Genomic DNA, 22,726 nt, shown 5'->3' on the forward strand with positions numbered 1-22,726 from the left:
TACTGTTTCCTGTTTGTTTTGACGTTCCAGTTGGAGCCATTTGTGTCCGTTTTCCCTGGAAATGGGCTTGCCGCCTGGAGAACAGACAGCATGATGGGAGAAGGAAATGTGTCTATCACTGAATGGGAGAAGGGGAAAGGCCACATCGTCTCCCGATAATGCAGTGAGGAAGACTTCATCTTCCTCCCCCTACCCCGATGGCTGGGATCATGTACTCCCTGGAGGGCCAGATTTATGAGGTTTTCTGCGCCTGAGACGATGCCATAGAGCCATTGTCAGTGCCCAGGACCAACTTGCTTCAACCGTGCCATGGCTGCAGGAGAGGAAGAGGGAGAGAGAGAGAGAGAAGGGAGAGTGGTGGAGAAGCAGAAGGTCACTTCTCCTTTATGCCCTGACTGGGAATCGAACCCAAGACATCCACATGCCAGCCTGATGCTCTACCACCGAGCCAACTGGCCAGGGCCAAGCTTTTTTTTTTTTAATGGAGAAAATTTAGGCACATTCCTTTCAAGATTGGGAACAAGACAAAAATATGCTATTACTGCTACTGTATAACAGTGCTGAAGATCCTAACCAGTGTAGTAAGAAAAGAAAGAAAAAGGTTTAGCAATTTGACGGGAAAGATAAAATTGCAATTGCAATTATTTATTTAAAATGTGATCATCTACATAGAAAACTAACTGAATAAGAACCCTATTACAATTAATAAAATAAGATCAACTTACACAAATTTCTAACATTTCTCTACACCAGTGGTTCTCAACCAAGAATGATTTTGCCTCTCAGGAAGGATTGATAATCTTAACAAATAAAATTTAAAAAGATGCCCAGTTAAATTTGAGTCTCAGATAAACAATAAATAATTATTTAGTAAAACATATCCCATGCAATATTTGGGACAAAATACCAGATGTCTATATTTATGTGGCAACCCCACCCCCAGGGGAAATTTGGCAGTGTCTCAGACTTTTTTGTCACAACTGGGAAGCGGTGTTGCTGAGAGCTGAGGAGTGTGAGCCAGGGACAGCCCCCTCAACAAAGGACTACTGCATCCCAAATGGTAATAGTGCAAAAGCTGAAATACTCTTCAATAACCAACCAGATAATATAATAAAAATAAAGGACCATGGACAGCAAGTATACACTGTCAGGGGACTGACTTAACAAAAAATTCACAGCCCCTCTATGTACAGAGAAAACTTTGAAACTCTGAGAAAGGGCAGAACAGATGATATGACTATACAGAAAGACATTCTTATAAACACACAAAAGATCAGTCCAACTCCCAAAATTGGTAGATTTATCAGCTTTAATCAAAATTTAAGCTGATTTCTTTCAGAGATTTAATAAACATATTCTACAATTTACATAAAGGAATAAAGGTTGATGAATGGGACATCAAATTTGAGGGAAAAAAATGGGAAGACTGGCCCTGTTAAATATTAAGGCATTTTAGAAAGTCATTGTAATAGAAACAGTCTTTTACCAGTTCCAAATCAAACAAAAGAGGTGAACGGCATAGAAAGGAGAACTCAGACCAGACCCTTGCAAACTTAACATTGTGTTTCAGAAAAGCTGTCATGAATCAGTGGGCAAGGGAAGACTAACTCTAATGGCATGGAAACAAAAACAAAAACACCTGGACCCTACCTGATGTTACATAAAAATAAAATGGATTCATTAAAGGTTTTACATTAACCCTTTAAAGTACAAAGTAAAACTATAGATAAAATTAGTAGAAGACAATATTAGTGACCTAAGAGTAAAAAAGGTCAAAAGTACAAACCATAAAGCAAAAGGGATTGGTGAGTTTGATTACACTAAATGAAAGGATTCCTAGTCCACAAAGGACACTGTGGACAAAATTAACAGATTGGGAGAAGCGACATGCAATATGGAAAGCCAGCAAGGGGCTGATATCTAGATTAAACAAGGGAGTTCGGCAAGTCAACAAAGAAAAAGAAAGAACTCGTTGAAAAACCAGCAAATATTACCAGGCAATTAACTGAAGAAAACTTAAAAGGCTAAGAAATATAAAAAAGAGATGCTCAAACTCATAGAGAAATGCAGATTAAAACAATCATACAACCATGCTTTACACTCAGGACATCAATCAAAATTGGAACCCTGGACGATGCCAAGCAGGCTGGAGGGATGGGCAGCCTATCAGGAGAGTGGATCTGGCAGGAGGGGGAGGGATCAGATTAAGCAATGCCCAGTCTGTGATCCAGCTCCTCTGCTCCTGAGTACTGTACTTGCTCAGCGAGATTATCTCAAAAAGGATTAAGGAGACATGTGCAAAGATGCTCTTGAGACTACGTATGTGTAGCCGGAGCCAAGTCAATCCACCTGTCCATCACTGGGAGCAGGAAACCAGTGCATGCACACATTCGGCAGCAACTACAAATGATGTGTTGTATGTGTGCACAGCACCATCTCTGAGTCTCAAAGCATAATGCTTAACAGGGGGAGGGGCGGAGACATCTAGCCAATAGCATTTTGTCAAGTTTATAAAACGTGTACACAAAACAATATATGCCTCACAAAGATACAAATAAATTGCACATCAACACAGAAACCTGGTTGTGAATTGTGAGTGGAGCAGGGGAAAGAAGAATGAGAACAAAAAGCAAGGAGAAAATTAAAAGGCAAGAAAAGTCTTGCAAAAACGAGAAAATGGCCTGACCAGGCGGTGGCACAGTGGCTAGAGTGTCAGACTGGGATGCGGAGGACCCAGGTTTGATACCCCGGAGGTTGCCAGCTTGAGCGCGGGCTCATCTGGTTTGAACAAGGCTCACCAGCTTGACCCAAGGTCACTGGCTCGAGCAAGGGGTTACTTGGTCTGCTGTAGCCCCACGGTCAAGGCACATATGAGAAAGCAATCAGGCCCTGGCCGGTTGGCTCAGTGGTAGAGCGTCGGCCTGGTGTGCGGGGGACCCGGGTTCAATTCCCGGCCAGGGCACATAGGAGAAGCGCCCATTTGCTTCTCCACCCCCCCTCCTTCCTCTCTGTCTCTCTCTTCCCCTCCCGCAGCCAAGGCTCCATTGGAGCAAAGATGGCCCCGGGCACTGGGGATGGCTCCTTGGCCTCTGCCCCAGGCGCTAGAGTGGCTCTGGTCGTGGCAGAGCTACACCCCGAAGGGGCCCCCTGGTGGGCAGAGTGTTGCCCCTGGTGGGTGTGCCGGGTGGATCCCGGTCAGGCGCATGCGGGAGTCTGTCTGACTGTCTCTCCCCATTTCCAGCTTCAGAAAAATACAAAAAAAAAAAAAAAAAAAAAGAAAGCAATCAATGAACAACTAAGGTGTCGCAACGAAAACCTAATGATGGATGAGTCTCATCTCTCTCCCATTCCTGTCTGTCTGTCCTTATCATTCCCTCTCTCTGAGATAGATTCTCTCTCTGTCTCTGTAAAAAAACAAACAAACAAACAAACAAAAAAAAACCCCGAGAAAATGCCCAAAACTGGGGAGGAGTATGACTAATTTAGCCTTCTGTATCCGGCCCAAACCAAAGAAAACAAAGACCAAAAAGAGCTGTATGGGCTTGGCAGACACCAGAAAAGCTGTTTCCAGGCTGCAGGCAACTTGGATGCAGGCTGTCCACTGGTTTGAAGGAAAGGTATCTACGTAGTGGTGAGGGACCCACGGAGGAGGTGAAGACTGGGCAGGGAGACAGCCCCAGGGAACCCATAAGCACAGGTGCCCCAAGGGCTTTGAGGGTCTTTAGTGCAGAAACTCAGTTTAAGTCATACGTTGCAATACCCTCCCCCTCCCCCACCCCTGGGGATATCTTGTCCAATATTATAGCCTGTGGGGCATTAAGTGAAACCAGGGTCCTTATGATTTTGATTACATTTAGTTTTAAATCCTAGCCCTAGGAAGCACCTCTCTCTCTGTGTCAGACCTAGTCTTTCTCCCCAGATAAACAGAAGACAGTAGCCCAAACTAAATTAATGGAATTAATGGGCCCAGGGTCTGGACCTCTGGCAGGCTAGATAACATCTTGACTTAAGTTATGTTTCAGTTTCTGAGCCCTAAGGTAGAACCACTCCCTGGCTACTTTTCCATGAAGTGAGACAGGAATGCTAGAAAATATGTCAGTGCTGTCCTCAAGACCTAAAGAAATGATGCATTACCTATCCACTTCCAACAACTCCCAGCAGGACCCAGAACTCCTAACCACCTCGTGTCTTGTAATGTTGACCTATATAATCTGTAACCTACAGTCACCAGGTTCGGACTTTTAAGCATTAACTTCCTGTTTTCCTGGATGGTGCCATTCATCAGTAAAATAGCCAGTATTTCTCCACTGCAGGTTGTCAGTGTTTGGTTCTGCTAGCACTGGAAAAATGAATTCTTTTTGTTCTGTAAACATAAGGGGCTATGTCCACCAGGAAGCCCCAGTGAGCGTGGGAGAGCAGCTCTTCCCCAAGACCCTGAGGTGGTGGCACCAGTGACCTGAGCAGGTGCTACCAAAGCTGCCCTGAGCAGCCTTTGACTGAGGCTGGCAGGCCAAGAGGAGCTGGGTGCTCCAGAGCCCCACGGGGGGAAGCCCAATGCCCAGAGAAGGGAAATCCAAAAGGCAGCTGCCGAGAAATGGGACTGAGGCCATTATCACCAAGGTAATGTGGCCTTATTCATGCCACAGTCCAGCGAAGCAGAGGAGACATTCAAGAAAATGTCATACCTCATGTACCATATATTTTCATTAAAATAAAAAAAACAGGATTATAAGATATTGTTCTGTAACATACTTTAGGCATGAAGCATGTTTGGTTGACAACATTCTCTCTTTTTTTTTTTTTTTTTGCATTTTTCTGAAGTTGGAAACGGGGAGGCAGTCAGACAGACTCCCGCATGCGCCCAACCGGGATCCACCGGCATGCCCACCAGGGGGCGATGCTCTGCCCATATGGGGCACTGCTCTGTTGCAACCAGAGCCATTCTAGCACCTGAGGCAGAGGCCATGGAGCCATCCTCAGCGCCCAGGGCCAACTTTGCTCCAATGGAGCCTTGGCTGCGGGAGGGAAAAGAGAGACAGAGCGGAAGGAGAGGGGGAGGGGTGGAGAAGCAGATGGGTGCTTCTCCTGTGTGCCCTGGCCGGGAATCAAACCCAGGACTCTTGCACGCCAGGCTGACGCTCTACCACTGAGCCAACTGGCCAGGGCCTGGTTGACATTTTCTATGATACCAAATACTCTTCTGTAACAATAGCACACATTCCTGTTACTCATTGCTCAGTCCCAGGCCCCTCCCTCCCCTCTCAGTCTCCCTTTGCCAGTCAGCTTCCCGCCAGGTTCAGCCCATAGAAGAACCTGCAGAAAACCAGAGGGTGAGCTGGAGAAGCCAGAGCAATCCTAACCACCCTGCTTCCTGCTCTTTGGCTCCAGCTCCTGCGCCCTGTCCCCACCCTTTGGACTCTGTTTCAGCGAGTGAGATAGAAGTGGCTTTTCGGATATTGCTAACCTCTGGGCTGTTTCTCTAGTGTTTGGCTCCCCCAACACTTTCATCACCTGTTTAACCAAGTTCCCATTTTAAAATGTTTGAGATAACTGAGTGGATTGTCTCCTTGACTGGACCCTGATACAGGGTTGGCAGACCCATTGCATAGAGTGCCGTTTTTGCTCTTATAAGCCATACGGTAGGCAATACTCTTAAAGCTCAATCTGAGTCCCCAATTATGTGCATTTCCTCTGCATAAATTTCTAGAAAACTAGCCAAAACATATTGTATATTTTCTTTTTGCCTCTTCAATGGTTGTACTAATTTCCACTCCCCTCAATGATGAGAATGCTCTCATAATCTCTCCAAGTTGAAGTTGGAAAAATAGGGTCTAATTTTAATTTCTTTCACCATTAGCGAGGTAGAGTTTGTTTCAGTTATCTCTACCATCCTGTTACCCTTGGTCAGCTTCCCCCTTATTGTCACGACCAAGCGGGGCCATGAGTGTCAGTGGGAATCAGAAGGGACTTGAAAAGAATTCATTTCCCAGGTTTGTGTTTTGCACATTAGGGAAAGCTTGGTAGGGAGTGTGCAAAGGCAAGTGCTTTTTAGATATTCATGTGAGGGCTTTGCATCCTGAGTGTGAATCACATATGCCTGCAGAAGCCAGCCAGCACCCCTGAGGGTTCTGCTACCTCTCAACAAAACTGCTGAGACAGTAGACTGCAGGGGCAGAGCTGGTTCCTCAGTGGCGTTTGGAACCCAAGGGTTTAATAGATGTCCCGAGGAAGAGTCGTCTTCCAGTTGCAGTACTGAGTTTCTGGAAAGAGAAATATCTGGAGTCAAGGCCAAGTCTTGGCCACACGCCTATAAGGAAAGAGGGAAGAAATAAAATGGAGTCACTATAGTCAAGCTAACAAAACCACTTAAATCAGAGTGGGCTGAAACATGAGAAATTAATTTTATCCTAATTAAGCCTGCAAACTTAAACTTTGGAACATTTTATTTGTGCATCAATATCTGAATGTACATAAATCTTCATAACCTTCTGAAGAAGTTAATACAGTGTGTCCGTAAAGTCATGGTGCACTTTTGACCGGTCACAGGAAAGCAACAAAAGACGAATGTGAAATCTGCACCAAATAAAAGGAAAACCCTCCCAGTTTCTGTAGGATGATGTGGCAGCATGTGTGCATGCGCAGATGATGATGTAACACCGTGTATACAGCGGAGCAGCCCACGGCTATGCCAGTAGAGATGTGGACGGTACAGAGGAAAGTTCAGTGTGTTCTGTGGCTCGCTCAATTTGAATCTCACCAAAGTGCAACGTGAATATCAGCGTGTTTATAACAAAGCGCCACCACATAGGAATAACATTACTGGGTGGGATAAGCAGTTGAAGGAAACCGGCAGTTTGGTGGAGGAACCCCATTCTGGTAGGCCATCAGTCAGTGATGAGTCTGTAGAGGCTATACGGGATAGCTACCTAAGGAGCCCTAAAAAATCTGTGCGTGAGCCCACATTGAACTGCACTGAATAGGTATGAAACTGGGAGTGTTTTCCTTTTATTTGGTGCAGATTTCACATTTCTATCGTCTTTTGTTGCTTTCCTGTGACTGGTCAAAAGTGCACCATGACTTGATGGACACACTGTATTTTATTGTCCAGTAGGGCTGGATGAAAAGGTAAAGGGATTAAGCAAAAAAAAAATTGTGATTACTAGGTATGGTGTCAGATGGGTACTGGACTTATCAGGCTGATCATTTCATAAGTTATATAAATGTCTAATCACTATGTTGTACACCTGAAAGCAATATATATAATTTTATATGTAAATTGTAATGAAAAAAAATTTAATTAAAGAAATAAAAATAATTTCTCTTGCCCTCAAAAAAAGATATTTCAGCCCTGGTTGGTTGGCTCAGTGGTAGAGCATTGCCCAGCGTGTGGATGTCCTAGGTTCGGTTCTCAGTCAGGGAACAGGAGAAACGACCATCTGCTTCTCCACCCTTTCACCTCTCCTTTCTCTCTCTCTTCTCCTCCCACAGCCAAGGCTCCACTGGAGCAAGTTGGCCCAAGGTGCTAAAATGGCTCCTATTGCAATAGAGGAATGCCCTATGGGCAGAGCATCGCCCCTTGGTGGGCAGGCCAGGTGGATCCCAGTCAGGTGCATGCGAGAGTCTGTCTCTGCCTCCCTGCTTCTCACTTAAGAAAAAAAAAAGGAAAGAATATTTCATTATTCATTATCCAGAACACTGGATATCTGGAAGATAACCACCCTGGATAATCCAGAGCGGAGAATACATAACTGATTCTTCTCAAGAATGTGCTTTTTTTACTATAAAAACTCTCAACTTTTCCTTTTCTTCAGAACATTTTGGGTTTTTGCTGGTCAGTTTTCTGAATTGCAATTTACGTAAGGCCTCTGAATAAAACTTTGTCATTTAATTCTAGTGAAGCCTCTTGATTCATTTTTACACCTGTCAAAGCACATACAGTCAAAATCATGACACCAATAAATTATTCACACTAGCCAGCAGTACTAATTATGCCCAAAACATGACTGCATTCTTGAAAATACTTATGAATCACAGGCAGAATATTTTGGAAAAGGTTAAAATTTATTAACAATAGCTAACATCACAGTTACAGCAACTAGCTCTTTATTGTACATGACATCTTCACTAGACCGAGTGCTCCAGGATTTGAGACAATCTGCCATTCAGCACGTCCCTGCCCAAGACGGAGAGTCACTGCATTTACACCAGGCAAAGCAGCCTCGTCAAGGAACTGTGTCACCTAACTGTGGGAACATGAACATTCAAAATGCATTTGTGAGTGTTCCTTTATGGAAACCAATAACACATCTTTCATAGCTACACACAGAACTTAAAAAAAAAAAGGAGCGATTTTATAGAAGAAGCCTAATTGTCAAGTTTGAAAGTTAAAGTTCACCTCTATTTCTTAGGCATCCTTTAGTTATACACTAATCAAGACACTGTTCTCAGTACACTTGATAAATGTGCAAGTTGGGTGCTATTGAATCATGCCTTTCCATCTTTCTGTTTTGACCCTTGTATCCTACTCAGTGGTGTGACAAGGCTACTTTCTTCTAATTTAGTATTCAGGTGTAATGTGTGTGAGCGTCATATTTTAGAGATAAAGTGGGCTTAAGGATTCATAATTAACTTCACTCCTTAAAAGCAGAGTATGAAAGGATTTCTGCCACTCTCCCCCTCCCCACAGCAGTTTGAAATAAATACTATGCATAAAAATAGCTCAGGCTAGAGAAGCCCTCCACAAGCAACAACAGTTACAAAACCAATTTTGCTAGAAGGACACAAATCCTCCAAAGTGTTGTCCCTGAGGCTTCATTCTTTTGTTTGTTTCATTGTTTTGGTTTGTTATTAACAGTCAGACACAATTTTTAAAATGTTTTTGGCAGCTTTTTAAAAAGTCTTGTTCGAGAATTTTAAAATTCTACTGACTGTCTTGAGAAGGAAGATGCCTAAGCAACAAGCCTGAGTGCTTTGGTTAACATCCGGGTAAAGTGCCCCAGGAAAGCCTCTACACAGAGCGCCAGTGGCTGCGGTTTCTCCCATCGTGGGCCAAGCCTCCTTCTCTCTCCCCCTTGCTTTCCACATTTCAGTCTGCAGGGAGAGGAGGAGAAAGGGGCTGCTTGGCCATTCACTCACCATGGAGAGGCTTCTCCCTCTCTTCCCGCAGGTGAATGAGGTATTTCTAGTAACCAGTCAGTCCCCTCACCTTCTATCCTTAACTACCCAATCTCCTAATGAGGCCAGGTCTAAGGAGACCCTGTGTAACTACATACATGATGGACTAACATATAAATACATTACATACAACTGATCACTATGTACAGTATCCAGATGAAAGAGCACATGTACTTCGGGAACTAAATAAATTTCATACATAAGTTAAAATGAAAATACAGTGTTTACACTTCAGGAAAAATTTTTTAAAAAGCAAACCAAAGAGTTCCCCACCCTCCTCTAAATGTCCATTGCTCACGGATGACTCGTGAACCCACAGGGAGATGTGACAAGTCCGCCCGCGCGATGTGTCAGCTTGTGGCTTTGGTATTACATGTTTGGATGCTGGAGGCTTTAATTCCAGGAACAGCAGCCCACCAGGCAATTCTTGTAGATGGGGTTGAAGGGGGCTACCTCCATGGCACCCCGACTCCTCCTCCTCATTCTGCCCATGGGAGTGTCAGCCGGGGCCTCTGAGAAAACAATATCAACCTCCGGGGGGGGGGGTGCTCTCCACCTAGAAACGTCATGTTTGGGGTCCAAGGTGAAGCAGCCAGGGTTCAAGTGAAGCAACTGTATCTTTTCATTAGTATCTCCATCCTGTAGGATTATACAGGGACATGGAATTTGGCCAGGGGGATTACTACAGGTTAAAATTCATTTTTAAGTATTAAGAGAACCAAGGTGAATAGTTGTGATGAGTGTGAATAAGTCCTTGCTTCCAGTTGTATTTATCTCGGGAGGGCCAAGTCTTGGGCACTGAACTCTACAGTGAGGAGACACAGAGACAAAACGCAGTCTGGCAGGGTCCTCTCTGCCAAGGGAGAGCCGAGGAGTCTGTCTCCGACACAGGGGGTGACATCTCAGCATTTAGAGCAGGGAAGGGGGGAACAAGAGGGAGTCCCTTCCGACTTCAGGGACTCTATCGCTGTCCGGCTTCACGGATGCGACAGGCCACAGCAGTGATGAGAGCCGCCCCCTTCCCACTGCCGTCCTCTGACTCCAGGAAGGACACGTCACATTTTGGTGCCAGGTCCTTCACTGTTGCATGCATGACTTTGGCAAAGCTGGAAAAATTGGGAGGAAGACACAGGAAAAAAAACTTAGTCATGGTTGTTTTTTTTGTTCTCAGAGATGAGACTCTATGAAGTGATGCTGGAAACCCAGGATCAATTAAGATGAAGAAAAGAATGACTTACTCCATGATACATAGCAGAAAACAGAGGGTTGGAGCCACTAGCAAAATGCCCACATTCTACATCAGCGGGAGAGTGGAGAGCTAAGATGCAAATGTCTGAGATCCTTGCAAGCTGTGTTCTTAAAACTAATCAGTAAAGAAGTTCAACAGTCATGGATGCCACTACTGTGCCTCGCAGAAGTGCATAAGCTGGTCATAAACTCTGGAGGGAAATACCAAGCCTGCACATTCTATTTTTCAGAGGTACCCACTCACATCAGACCCAACTGTGTCCAAAATGTCATTAGGGGCATTTAATGGCCAGCTTTCAAATGCTAAGTGTACTGTGGGTCTTCTCACTTGGCAATCTGAAAGTAGGGGGTATTGCCCATCGCTCAGAAGAATTGGAGGTGAGACTACATTCTGCCTTAGAGCAATACCCTTAAAGGTAAAAGGATCAGGCTTAGGGTGTTGCTATGGGACATCACAGAGAGCTGCCATCCCCTCAGCTGTAAAGGCAGAGACAGAGGCTCCTAACGCCACCCCCCCACCCCCGTGCTGGTGGCTGGGTTTCCATCCTCTTCCCAACCCTCATCTGGAACTACGGCTCCTATTTTCACAGTGACAATGAACATCAATAAAAGGGATTCAGAACTTCTTAAGGGTCATTCTTTTCACAAGCTGTGTAAAACCTGGACAAATCTCTCAACTCTTTACAGCAACCCTGGTGACAGCAAGTAACAATTCAATTAACACTTCTCTCCATCGTCACTCCATCCCACCTACTGCCCAGGCCAAGGGCACAGCACAGCTCTATTATTTTAACTTTTAGCTGAAAAACTGCTAGGAGAGAAGGACTAGGGCATTCCCTGACTTTGAAATAATTTATTCAAGAGATATGCAAATGAGTGAAGAAGGGAGAAGAGAAACGGTGAGCAGAGTTGATAAAGGAAGAGATGGAGAAAGACAGGGGAAAGAATAAAAATAAGAACGAATTCAGTACTTCTATACTGGGAGGGGGTGTATTAGGAAACCTTTCTATAAAGGCCAGATAGTGGACATGGTAGCTAAAAGTAGCCACAGGTGACACAAATGAATGGGTGTGACCGTGTTTCAAAACTTTATTTACAAAAAGTCGTGGCCGTAGTCTGCTAGGCCCTGCTTTAGTCTGTAGAAAGATCGTGCTCCAGAAATGTACGTTTCAGCATACATTTACTAAAATGTTCACAGGAGCACTGTTTGCAATAGACAATACCTAGAAATAACCCAATACCTATTACAGCAACAGAATAACAAAGGTGCGCTACACAGCCCTGAAAATTAAAGAGCTACAAATGTATACTTCAATGTGGACACATGTCCAAACCCTAAATGCTGTGTGGGAGAAGTCAGTCAGAAAAGAAGAGATGCCATATGGTTCCCCTAAGAAAGGTCCAAAATTCAGTAAGACCATGTAGATGCATACATAAGTATGTACATGGGCAACAGGAAGCCAGGGACTAAGTCATCACAGCACGGACCCCAGTCAGGGGGCGGTGACCAGTGCAGCTGGGGAGGGGCTCACAGGGCACTTAGGTGGGGAAACATGGCCCGCTTCTGTTTATTAGTTTTTAATCTATAATGTATACATTATATATACTGTTCGGAGTAATTATTTGCTCTAAGGAAAAGCAAGGAAAGAACAGAGAGAGAGAGTGAGAAAGATGAACAGGGAGTGTGGAGGACACTCACTGAGGATGTAGCTTGTAGAGGGTTCCATCTACACCCACTGTCACTTTCAGAGTGTCCAGCCCACGGTTTTCTCGTATTTTTTCCACCACAGCGGCCATGCCTGCGCCACAGAGCTGTGCTGCCCGCCGCGACACCACAGCGCACACCTCCTTGACAATGATGCTGTCATCACAGGTGCTCTCAAGCCCCAAGTGGTTCAGGATGGCTCGGACCTGCAGCAGCGCCAGGCAGTCACTGGGTGAGAGGGAGACAGCAAGTGGTCAGTCATGTGCCAAGAGGGGCCAGTGGCCTGTCACTCTGGGACCTTGGCCATTCGGGAGCTGTGAAGACCATCACAACAGCCCCTGTCCCACTTTGGCCAGATGTGGACCAGCAACAGAACTGATACTAAAAACATAAGGACAGTCACTGTCTAGGTGTTCCACTCATTTGGAAATAATAAAACAAGATAACGCCCATATGTGGCAGCTGTTAGTCAAAGCTCTCACACCCATTCCCTTATGGGTCTGCAGGATAAGCATCGCCAGATACACATAAACAAAACTGTAGAAAGAAAACAAACCCTATTATATAGAGGAGACTACTTGAGACTCCTGGAACCCCCTTCTTCACATAAACAGACATGCAGATGCCCTTTCTATTCACTGGTGCAGACAGCGTCGGGACCCACTCATGTCATTCCTGTTTCTCTCTACATCTGACAGTAATGACACAGCATTAATTTTTAAAGGGCTCTGAAATTCACCGTTCTAATTTGGACTGGAGAGGGGAGGCTTTGCTTTAATGAGCTGCCACATAGCATGCTCCTGCTTTGCCTGAAAGGCCACCATCACTCAGTCTCAGTGCCTTATTATAGCAGCCAGTGGTTAGGAAGAGCCCTCAGGCCAAGCATAAGTGCTTTTAATAGGTTATCTTCCTCTATGCATTCCAATTTGCATCTTACGAGTAGGTATTTAAAACCCAGTATTACTTTGCATGGTTTTTCATGAGAATGTTTGTTAGATGCTTTCCTTAAAATGCCAACTGTCAGTAGATACTTGAAATAGGCCCTGGCCAGTTGGCTCAATGGTAGAGCGTTGGCCTGGCATATGGACATTCCAGGTTCAATTCCCAGTCAGGGCTCACAGGAGAAGTGACCATCTGCTTCCCGACCCCACTCCCCTTCTATCTTTCTCTTCCCTTCCCGCAGCCATGTCTCAGTTGGAGCAAGTTGGCCCTGGGCACTGAGGATGACTCCATGACCTTGCCTCAGGCACTAAAATAGCTAGGTTACTGAGCAACGGAACACAGCCCCAGATGGGCAGAGCATCACTTGGTAGGGGGTTTGCCAGGTGGATCAGGTCGGGGCACATGAGGGAGTCTGTCTCCATGCCTCCCCACTTCTCACTTAAGAAAAATTTTTAAAAATAAAAATAAAAAAAGATACTCGAGATGTACACTATAGGTTTGAACGTGTCAGCAACTAAACTGACCTTAGGTAAGCCATGCCCTGACGTGACTTAAGCTGTAGAAATCTTTCAGCTTGTCTGTCCTTGAGAAGGACATGGTCCTACTCTACTCCAGGACTTAAATTCTCACCTCTCAATCTGAGACAGGAACTTGGTTTCAAAGATTCCCCTTGTCTTGAGCCGCTCTGAGATGCGGCCACGGAAGAGCAGCCCACGCTTGGTGAAATCGATGAGGATGTTTCGGACAATCTCACCCAAGTACATTCCACTGATCATTTTCTCAAACCTGCAATGTGGGTGACACGCATAAAGACTAAGTAGGAAGGTGGTGGGGGCTGTATCGACACACAACACCAAGTCAGTCACCCCCAGCACATGTGAAAGCGAAGGGCATGCAGAGTCCCCTTGGAGGGAAAGGAAACACTCCTTGATTCACTTGGGCAGGATTCCTGGTGTTGGGTGAAGCTGGCTACAGTGCCCAAGATCTGTAGAGCTCACTGGAATTGATCCCACCTTTGGGCTCATTTCTCTTCCAAGGCTTATTCCTGACTTCTCAAGAAGGAATACACACCCAAAGCTACCATACTTCCAAGAGAAGAGTCAGAGTCTTATTCCTTAACCTCATTAGGCATTTAGCATGTTTTCTTTTATACCTAATCATTATCACTTATGTAACTAGGGCCAGTTGGAGATGCCCTGTCCTGGATAACAAAAGTGAATCTGACCACTCAGTGGCTGAGGGTCTTCTGGATAAATAGTGTCTTTAAAAAGCTGAGGTTCCAGTTTCAACCAAGACCCTAATGCTAATCCGTCTTGCTTTACCCTGGCCTGTGTCCCTCATTAATGTGGTCTGTGACCTCTATTCTACACAAATGTTTTGCAAAGCATATTATGCAGTCTCTTGGTCACTGATTAATCTAGTTAGGAAACACCACATCATCCTCCTAGTGGGAAGCATGCTGGGTCTCACATCGTTGTCTCTCAGCTTGGATTCCCCCTACCACACTGGGGATCTTGTGCTGCTGGGGCTGGCCCCTTGTCCAGTCCTGGCCGTAGAGGGCACTGCATGCTGGCTGGAGGGAGGAGGGTGACGAGGTCTGCTCCCGTTTGCCTCTTGACCCTGTCTGCCTCACCGCAGCAGGGCTTCTGCTTCTCACCCTAGTAGCATCAGGTGGTTCAACCATCATTTGTTTTTCCCACCGTCCTGGGTCTAGGTCTCAACACTTCTCCCCCAGCTGTTCTCACAGTTCTGGGGTGGCAACTGCTTCCCACATGTACTAACTCTGTCCCCCTCGGTCCCGCTTTGTCTTCTCATCCCTCTAAAAGCTGTGTGACTGATCCCTATGTGAAATTCTCCTTGCAATATATTGTTGTGATTGTTTTTCCAGCTGGGCTTTGGGGAAAAGGACCTCACCCAGAACTTTCTAGATGGATTGGACAAGAAACCCTTTCCAAGCAAATCCTTTCCATTAACATCTCTAGAGGAAGAACATCGTGGGATTTGCTGTTGGCGAGGATCTGATCTCTTGTCACGATCCAGTACTGGGATGCTCGTGCCAGAACCTCACGCCATGGGTCCCTACCTCTGTTTACCAGGGTTGAGGGAAAGCTCATCCACAGCCACATCAAACTCTGTGTGGAGGTCACTGAGGCATCCATTGTCCCCGAAGGCTCCCCACTCCATGTTGACACACATCCGCCCCTCTTCCCCGTCCACCAGCTCCACGTTCCGCATCTCCTCCATGTAGCAGGCGTTACTGCCCGTGCCTGCCAAGCACGGAGACAACAGGGCCGCACTCAGGATCGTCTCCCACCAGCAAGGCTGTGTGTCCCCAGGGGGAAGGACAGCCTAGGTCCTTACCCACAATGAGGCCAACTTCACAGTGAGGGTCTTCATAGCCACAGGTCATCATAGTCCCGACTGTGTCATTCACCACGGCGACCACGTCCAGGTCAAACTCCTGAGAGGGCAAAAGCAGATCCCCAGTCCACAAATGAAGCACAATACTGTATTCTCCCTTCAGACACTTGGAAGGAGATTTGCGTGTATATAAAACATATATGGCACGACTCATTCTCTCTTCATTCAGGTCTCTGCTCAAATGTCACCTGCTCATAGACCTTCCCTGGTTTTACTATTTATGAGTGCCCCTTCCCTGGCCCACTCACCTAACTTCAGTTTTCTTCTTAGCTCCATAGCACTGACATTTAGCTCATGGGTTTGCTCATAGTACCAAGGCTTTGCTGCCATACTCCTAAGTCTGCAGCGCCAAGAGCAGGGCTTGACACAAAGCAGACACTCACAGATCGCTGAGAGACCAACTTAGTTCTCCCCCTGACCAATTCCACCGCACTCAACATTCCCCCCACTTCCTGAACACACAGGTCATTTCAGGCCCTGAGCCATCTCTCACCTCTCGCCGGTGGATGGCTTCCTTCAGCAAGGTGACCACATCCTCACCCTCACAGCCGGACGCCTTGAAGCCTTTAGTCCACTTGAGGAGGATGCTCTAAAAATTACCCGGAAGCAGTAATTGGGGTATCAGAGAAGGACTTCCGGGTCATTCCTTTATACAGGTTACACAGATTCCCTTTAGTCACCAATTGCCTCACCCACCAATGACTCTAAACTGGCTTCACTGATTTGGATGCACTCGGTGCCTGCAAGGTACCAGGTAGTGGGCTAAGTACATCTCGTGTGTTACACAGCATTTAATCCTCACAAAAACCCTGTGAAATATTGATCATTACCATGCCCATTGTATAGGTAACCATGGTACCACAGGAACTCGCCCAAGGACTGCAGCTTGGAGATGAGCAGGATTCACCCCCTTCAGGAGCAGCTGAGCTTAATTGAGAGCATGGGCTTAGGTGACAGGAAGCTGGAATTCAATCATGATCTGGACATTCCCAAGCTATCTGACCTGGTCAAGGTCTTGCAATCTAAGAAACAGCAGGTTTTGATATCTGGTATCTCTATACACCTTATTTTCCTTTCTGCAAAATGGGTATACAAACAGTTATCTTGTATGTTGCCATGATGGTTAATTGAGATAACATGTGTAGAAAGCCTGGCAGAGTAACTAGCATCAAGTGCTTTAAAAAATGTTAGTTGGCCCTGGCCGGTTGGCTCAGCGGTAGAGCATCGGCCTAGCGTGCGGAGGACCCGGGTTCGATTCCCGGCCAGGGCACATAGGAGAAGCGCCCATTTGCTTCTCCACCCCTCCGCCGCGCTTTCCTCTCTGTCTCTCTCTTCCCCTCCCGCAGCCGAGGCTCCATTGGAGCAAAGATAGCCCGGGCGCTGGGGATGGCTCTGTGGCCTCTGCCTCAGGCGCTAGAGTGGCTCTGGTCGCAATATGGCGACGCCCAGGATGGGCAGAGCATCGCCCCCTGGTGGGCAGAGCTTCGCCCCTGGTGGGCGTGCCGGGTGGATCCCGGTCGGGCGCATGCGGGAGTCTGTCTGACTGTCTCTCCCTGTTTCCAGCTTCAGAAAAATGGAAAAAAAAAAAAAAAATGTTAGTTGTTGGCCCTGGCCAGTTGGCTCAGTGGTAGAGCATCGGCCTGGCATGCGGGGGACCCGGGTTCGATTCCTGGCCAGGGCACATAGGAGGAGCACCCATTTGCTTCTCTGCCCCACCCCCTCCTTCCTCTCTGTCTCTCTCTTCCCCTCCTGCAGCCAAGGCTCCATTGGAGCAAGGATGGCCCGGGCGCTGGGGATGGCTCCTTGGCCTCTGCCCCAGGCTCTAGAGTGGCTCTGGTCCCAGCAGAGCATCGTCCCCTGGTGGGCAGAGCATCGCCCCTGGTGGGCGTGCCGGGTGGATCCCGGTCGGGCGCATGCGGGAGTCTGTCTGACTGTCTCTCCCCGTTTCCAGCTTCAGGGGGAAAAAAAAAATGTTAGTTGTTGCGTGACCAGGCAGTGACACATCAGCCTGGGACACAGAGAACCCAGGTTCAAAACCCCAACGTTGCTGGCTTGAGCACGGGCTCATCAGCTTGAGTATAAGGTCACTGGCTCAAGCGTGGGATCATAGACATGACCCCAGGGTCACTGGCTTGAGCCCAAGGTCAATGGCTTGAGTAAGGGATCACTTGGTCTGCTGTAGCCCCCAGGTCAAGGCACATATGAGAAAGCAATCGATGAACAACTAAGGTGCCACAATGAAGAACAGATGCTTCTCATCTCTCTCCCTTCCTGTCTGTCTGTCCCTCTCTATCCCTTTCTCTCTCTCACCAAAAAAAAAGGAAAAGAAAAAAACCTGTTAGTTATTAATATTTTGATTAGCATCATCGTCATCCCAAAGATTGTTACAGTTGAGCTAACCTATTTAACCACCACTGGCTCTGACTTACTCATTTCTACCAACAGGCTCCTGTTCACAAGTGGTCACTCGTGCCCTTCTTTTTCTCCTCTAAGCCCAACTTTCTGGCCTGCTCCTAACTCTGGCTGGTGTAGAGTCAGTGAGCCCACAGGAGAGCCCTCAGGAAGGCTGTTACCTCATCCAGGCTGTTCTGCTGGCACGGGAAGGAGAAGGTGAAGCCCAGGGGCAGGGACACGCCCTTCATGCCCATGTACTCGAGGAAGTCGGCGATGCACTGGACGATATGGTCGAAGAGCTGCAGGGAGAAGCTGGGCTCTAAGGGAGGGGCCCTGGCCAGGGCAGGCTTCCCCTAGTAAGGCTGGAGCACGAGTGAGGCCTCCATCCAAGAGGAATGCAAGGTCAGGTGTAATCCTGAGTAAGGCCAGCCCTGGCCCACATAGCCCTCCCTGGGACCATAATGAGCAGAGAAAGCACTGCCCTCCCAGGCAAGCGGGTGCCTCCCAGGGCCCCCTCTCGGAGGTGCCCCCGCCTCACCTCGTCCCCTGTGCCATGCATGACCTCCTGCGGGATGGAGTAGATCTTGTTGTGCATCTCCACTCCGCGCCGCTTCCCGTTCCTCACGCGCACCAGCAAGACCCGGAAATTGGTACCCCCGAGGTCCAAGGCCAGGAAATCACCTTTCTCTGGAAAATAAACCCGGGAAGATAATGAGTGGGGCATCACCACTTGACCACAGCAGAGACAGGGTCCAAAGGACCCTCCTCTAAAGGGCAGCTCTCCCAGGGGGGCCTTGAATAACCTAAGGGGTAATAAGCCCTCAGTCAGGAAAATATGATCCCAGGACCAGAGACCTGCTGGCTTCTTAGTGGTTTTCAATGACTTCAAGTAGCAAGGCCCCAAGTCTCAACAAGTTATGCAGAACAAGGGAAAGGGTGACACAGCCCACTGTGTCACCTCTCAAAAATATCTCTGTGTTTTTTTGGTTACCACAAAAATCTGTCCAGAGGGACGGACTCTCGGCCGCACGGCCTGCACAGTGGAGTCTGTATCACGCATAAACTCCCCGAGATATTGTTTTTCTTTTTTTTAAATAAAAAAAAAAATCTCAACATGCCATCCGTGCAAAATCAAAAGCCACCTTATGTTAGGTTCTGGAACAGAGAAGGAATGGCAGAGCCAAACACCCCCCTTTGTTGGGCAGTCACCCTGTGTTTCACGCCTCACATGGTGCTTATGCGACCCTCGGGCAGCCCAGAGAGCCAAGGACTGCGCTCCCCTCTGAGGGAGTGAGACCTGGCTGAGATAGGTTGAGTCACGTGCCCAGGGCCACACAGCCAGAAGAGGGTAGAGCAAGAGCCACGTCCCAGTCCCTACCTCTGGAATATGTACCAGTTGTGCTACAAAGGCCTGCTCAATGATCATTTTCTAAGAATTGAAAAAAAACTGCCATTTCTTTGGTTGTGAGAGATAAATCAAGGGTCTGCGATATTTTTCTGTAAAGTGCTGGGCAGTAAACATTTTAGGCCTTGTAATCTAGTCTCCGTTGCAAGCACACAGCTTTGCCACAGCAATGCAAAGCAGCCATAAACAGTATGTAGACAAATGGGCATGGCTGTGTACTAATAAAACTTTATTTATAAAAATAGATGGTGGGCCAGGTTTAGTCTGTGGGCCTTACTGTGCCAGCCCCTCACTGAGGGCTTACAACAGCTGGCCCTGGAACCAAAAATCCCTGGGTTTGAATCCCAGCTCTGCCGTTTCCCAGCTGTCTGAACCTGGGCAAGTTTCTTCATTTCTCTGTGCCTTAGTTCTGTGCTAAACATAAGTCTGTTAATAAACAAAATTAACAACCAATCTCTGTTAACAGGTAAAGATTAAATGACTTGAGGTATTAAGTGCTTAGAGAAGTGCTTGGCACATAGTAACTACTCATCACTGTTCAAATTTTAGCAGAGGAAGCCTTGATCGAGCTTACTGAACACTAAAATTTTCTAGTACAGACAGTCCCCAGCATAAGACAGTTGGACTTAATGATGTTTTTATTTTACAATGGTGTGAAAGCAATTGGCATTCAGTAGAATCCATACTTCAAATTTTGATCTTTTTCTGGGCTCGTGATATGAGGTACAACACTCTTGTGAGGTTGGGCAGCGGCAGCAAGCCACCGCTCCTAGTGAGCCGCATGATCACCGGGGCAAACAAGCAGCACTCCTTGGTGTAGTCACTGTGTCACACGATTTTGCCCAACTGTCGGCTAATGTATATGTATGTGTTCTGAGCACATTTAATGTAGGCTAGGCTAAGCTGTGATGTTTGGTGGGTTAGTGTATTAAATGCATTTCTTCTTATGATGGATTTATTGTTGACATTTGGAGAAACATGTTCTGGTCTAAACATCCAATGCTAAGGCTAAGGAGTCCTCCCAGAGTGTCAACTCCAGGACAAAGATGCACCGTGGTGAGCTGGGGGGTGGCAGCCCTGCCAGGTACCTGTGCCATCAGGGGTGGCGCACACGTAGGTGGGCAGCATCTTGACAGGGGCAATGGCATGAGTCTCCTTGCTCAGACCTCGCTCCATTTCTACTTTCATCCTCCTCTTGATTTCCAGAAGCTGCTCGCGGCTCAGCTTCAGGGGCTCCAAGATCTTCTGGCGAGCTCGGTGTTGGTCGGCCAGCCGGTAGGCCACTGCTGTCACCATGGCTGCCCCCTTGCCACTGCCATCCTCAGAGCGCAGGAAGCGGACATCGCAGTCGGGCACCAGGCGCCGCACGGTCTTGTGAAGACGCTTGGCAAAACTGCAGTCACCGAGACAGGGGAAGAGATGGGTGTCCACAGCTAGGGTCAGTGGTGCTAATGGCTGGGGGATTAGCTCACCACCTAGGCGCAAATGCCAAAAGGCACCTGCAGAAGCAGATGCTGCCCTGAACATCCCCTCCCCACTCTTTTCCCAACTGAATAAAAGCTCAGATATTCAACTGTGCCCACCCTGGTTGGGTTGAACGCCTGCTGAAAGGAAAAGACCGTTCAAGGAAGCCACTATCCCCTGCAGGCCATTCAGTGGTTTCCAACCACCAGTCCGCGGACCAGTGATTGGAAAACACTGACACAGACCTCCTTGACCCACAGGCCACAGCTCCTCTGCCCATGTATCAGCCTCTTTGCCGGAGCAGCCCAATGGAATCAGGTGATTCTGACACCAACTACTATTCATATTTCATCACTCATTTCATTAGATGTTGTCTGGGAAAGACCCAAACCAAAAAATGTTAAAACGCTCTTCTGGATTTTGGCCTCTCTTCGGCCAATTTCTGCCAGAGATCCCAAAGATGTCTGAACAGGTACGTTCAGCAAGAAATCTTGGGTGGTGGCTGCTTTGAGCCATGGTCTCCAGGACCTCAGCACTCTAGGTGTGCTCTGTGGGCCTGCAGCATCGCGGGGCTGAACCCAGAACTTCTGAACCTGAATCATCAGCCTCTTAGCAAGATCCCTAAGGGATTTGTATGCACTTTAGTTTTTGAAGCACTGGACTCGGAGGCCAGGAAATGGTGGGGCTAAGATTTCAGCATCAACCAGTTCAGTCAAGGAAGGTCCATTGACCTGGCACTCATAATAGGTGAACATGATGGGGTAAGTGGGTACAATCTTCTATGTCCCAACTGAAATTTTCATATTTTGGCACTTATGACGTACGGGACCAAACATGAAGGGCAGGGCAGGATCAATTTAATACCCAGGTTGGCCAGAGAGGCTGATAACCCACTGGGCTGGGGTGGCCCCTGGCAGAGGACACAGCACCTAAAGGGACCAGCAAGAATCAAGAGAGAGTCAAAGAAACAAGTAAGAAAAACATTAACGACTAAACAAAAGGATAGCAACAAGAGCCCCAAGTGGCAGGAGAGCTCTGAGTAGATCCCCTCCCCCATTCCAATTGTCAGCAGCCTTCAGAAATTGCCTCCACCCACACCACAAATGCCACTTTCTCAGCTCCCACTTACCCAGCTGGGAACTTTTCATCTACAAAGACCCTCAACTCCACAGTCCATCTCCACCACCCAGAATGCAGAAAGAGTTGGCCCCGGAATCAGTCGCTGGGGTCTCTCTCCAGCCTGTCAGGGATCTCCAAGTGCTCTTAGAGCTCCATCACTAGAGGTAGCAACATTGACTCACTGAGGATGTTTCTTGTAGACAGAGCCGTCAACCCCAATGGTAGAGCGCAGCCGCTCCACGCCCTTGTTCTCCTTGATCCGCCAGAGCACAGCCGCCAGGGTGGCCGCGCACAGGTTGGCTGAGCGTGTGGACACAACCTGGCAGACCCGGTGAGTGGCCACGCAGTCCTCCTGTGTCGGGTCTATACCCAGCCGCACCAGGATCTCGTGGGCCTTCCGGATCCCATCCTTCTCCCTGGGACAACAGAAAGAAGGTGTGTGGGCACATGTTCAACCCACTGTGGCCAGTGGGAGCAGGGTGTGCGGGCTGAGGAGAAACCCCTCAGCTCAGCAAACACTGTCTCCCAGAGAGGGCAGACACCACTGCTCTGCCCACCGATGGGGTGTTGACAAGGAGGAGAAACACAACTAAGGTGCTTCTCCCAGAGAGACAGACAGAGATACACACACACACACACATACTGGTACTATAGGCATCTCTCTTTCCCCATCTGATGAGAAAACTAATATTTCTTACGCACACACTATGTAAGGAAAAGGCCCTGTTCTCAGGGCTTCATACACCGAGTTGTGTGTGTGAGTTGGTGCATTTCCTTGTGTCGTGAGGTAGAGGGAAGGATGTTCCTACCAGTCACCACCTTTGTGTGATCTCAGTTGTGGAGCCCTAATTTCT

General features: G+C 47.5%; 1 protein-coding gene across 1 annotated transcript in view; it reads right to left on the reverse strand.

The window, feature by feature from the left end:
- Nucleotides 1–8,886: 8,886 nt before the first annotated feature.
- HK2 (hexokinase 2) overlaps nucleotides 8,887–22,726 on the reverse strand; it is a 66,097-nt gene continuing 52,257 nt past the window's right edge. Inside the window, exons 9-18 of the mRNA XM_066377894.1 lie at nucleotides 22,055–22,288; nucleotides 20,378–20,682; nucleotides 18,423–18,571; nucleotides 18,064–18,183; nucleotides 15,984–16,079; nucleotides 15,431–15,530; nucleotides 15,153–15,336; nucleotides 13,700–13,855; nucleotides 12,122–12,355; nucleotides 8,887–10,280 (exon numbers count right to left, since the gene is read on the reverse strand). Of these exons, the coding sequence (XP_066233991.1) occupies nucleotides 10,136–10,280; nucleotides 12,122–12,355; nucleotides 13,700–13,855; nucleotides 15,153–15,336; nucleotides 15,431–15,530; nucleotides 15,984–16,079; nucleotides 18,064–18,183; nucleotides 18,423–18,571; nucleotides 20,378–20,682; nucleotides 22,055–22,288 (1,723 nt within the window). The 3' untranslated portion in view covers nucleotides 8,887–10,135. The remainder of the gene's footprint in view (nucleotides 10,281–12,121; nucleotides 12,356–13,699; nucleotides 13,856–15,152; nucleotides 15,337–15,430; nucleotides 15,531–15,983; nucleotides 16,080–18,063; nucleotides 18,184–18,422; nucleotides 18,572–20,377; nucleotides 20,683–22,054; nucleotides 22,289–22,726) is intronic.

This window comes from Saccopteryx leptura, chromosome 3, assembly GCF_036850995.1.
Source record: "Saccopteryx leptura isolate mSacLep1 chromosome 3, mSacLep1_pri_phased_curated, whole genome shotgun sequence".
NCBI lineage: Eukaryota > Metazoa > Chordata > Mammalia > Chiroptera > Emballonuridae > Saccopteryx > Saccopteryx leptura.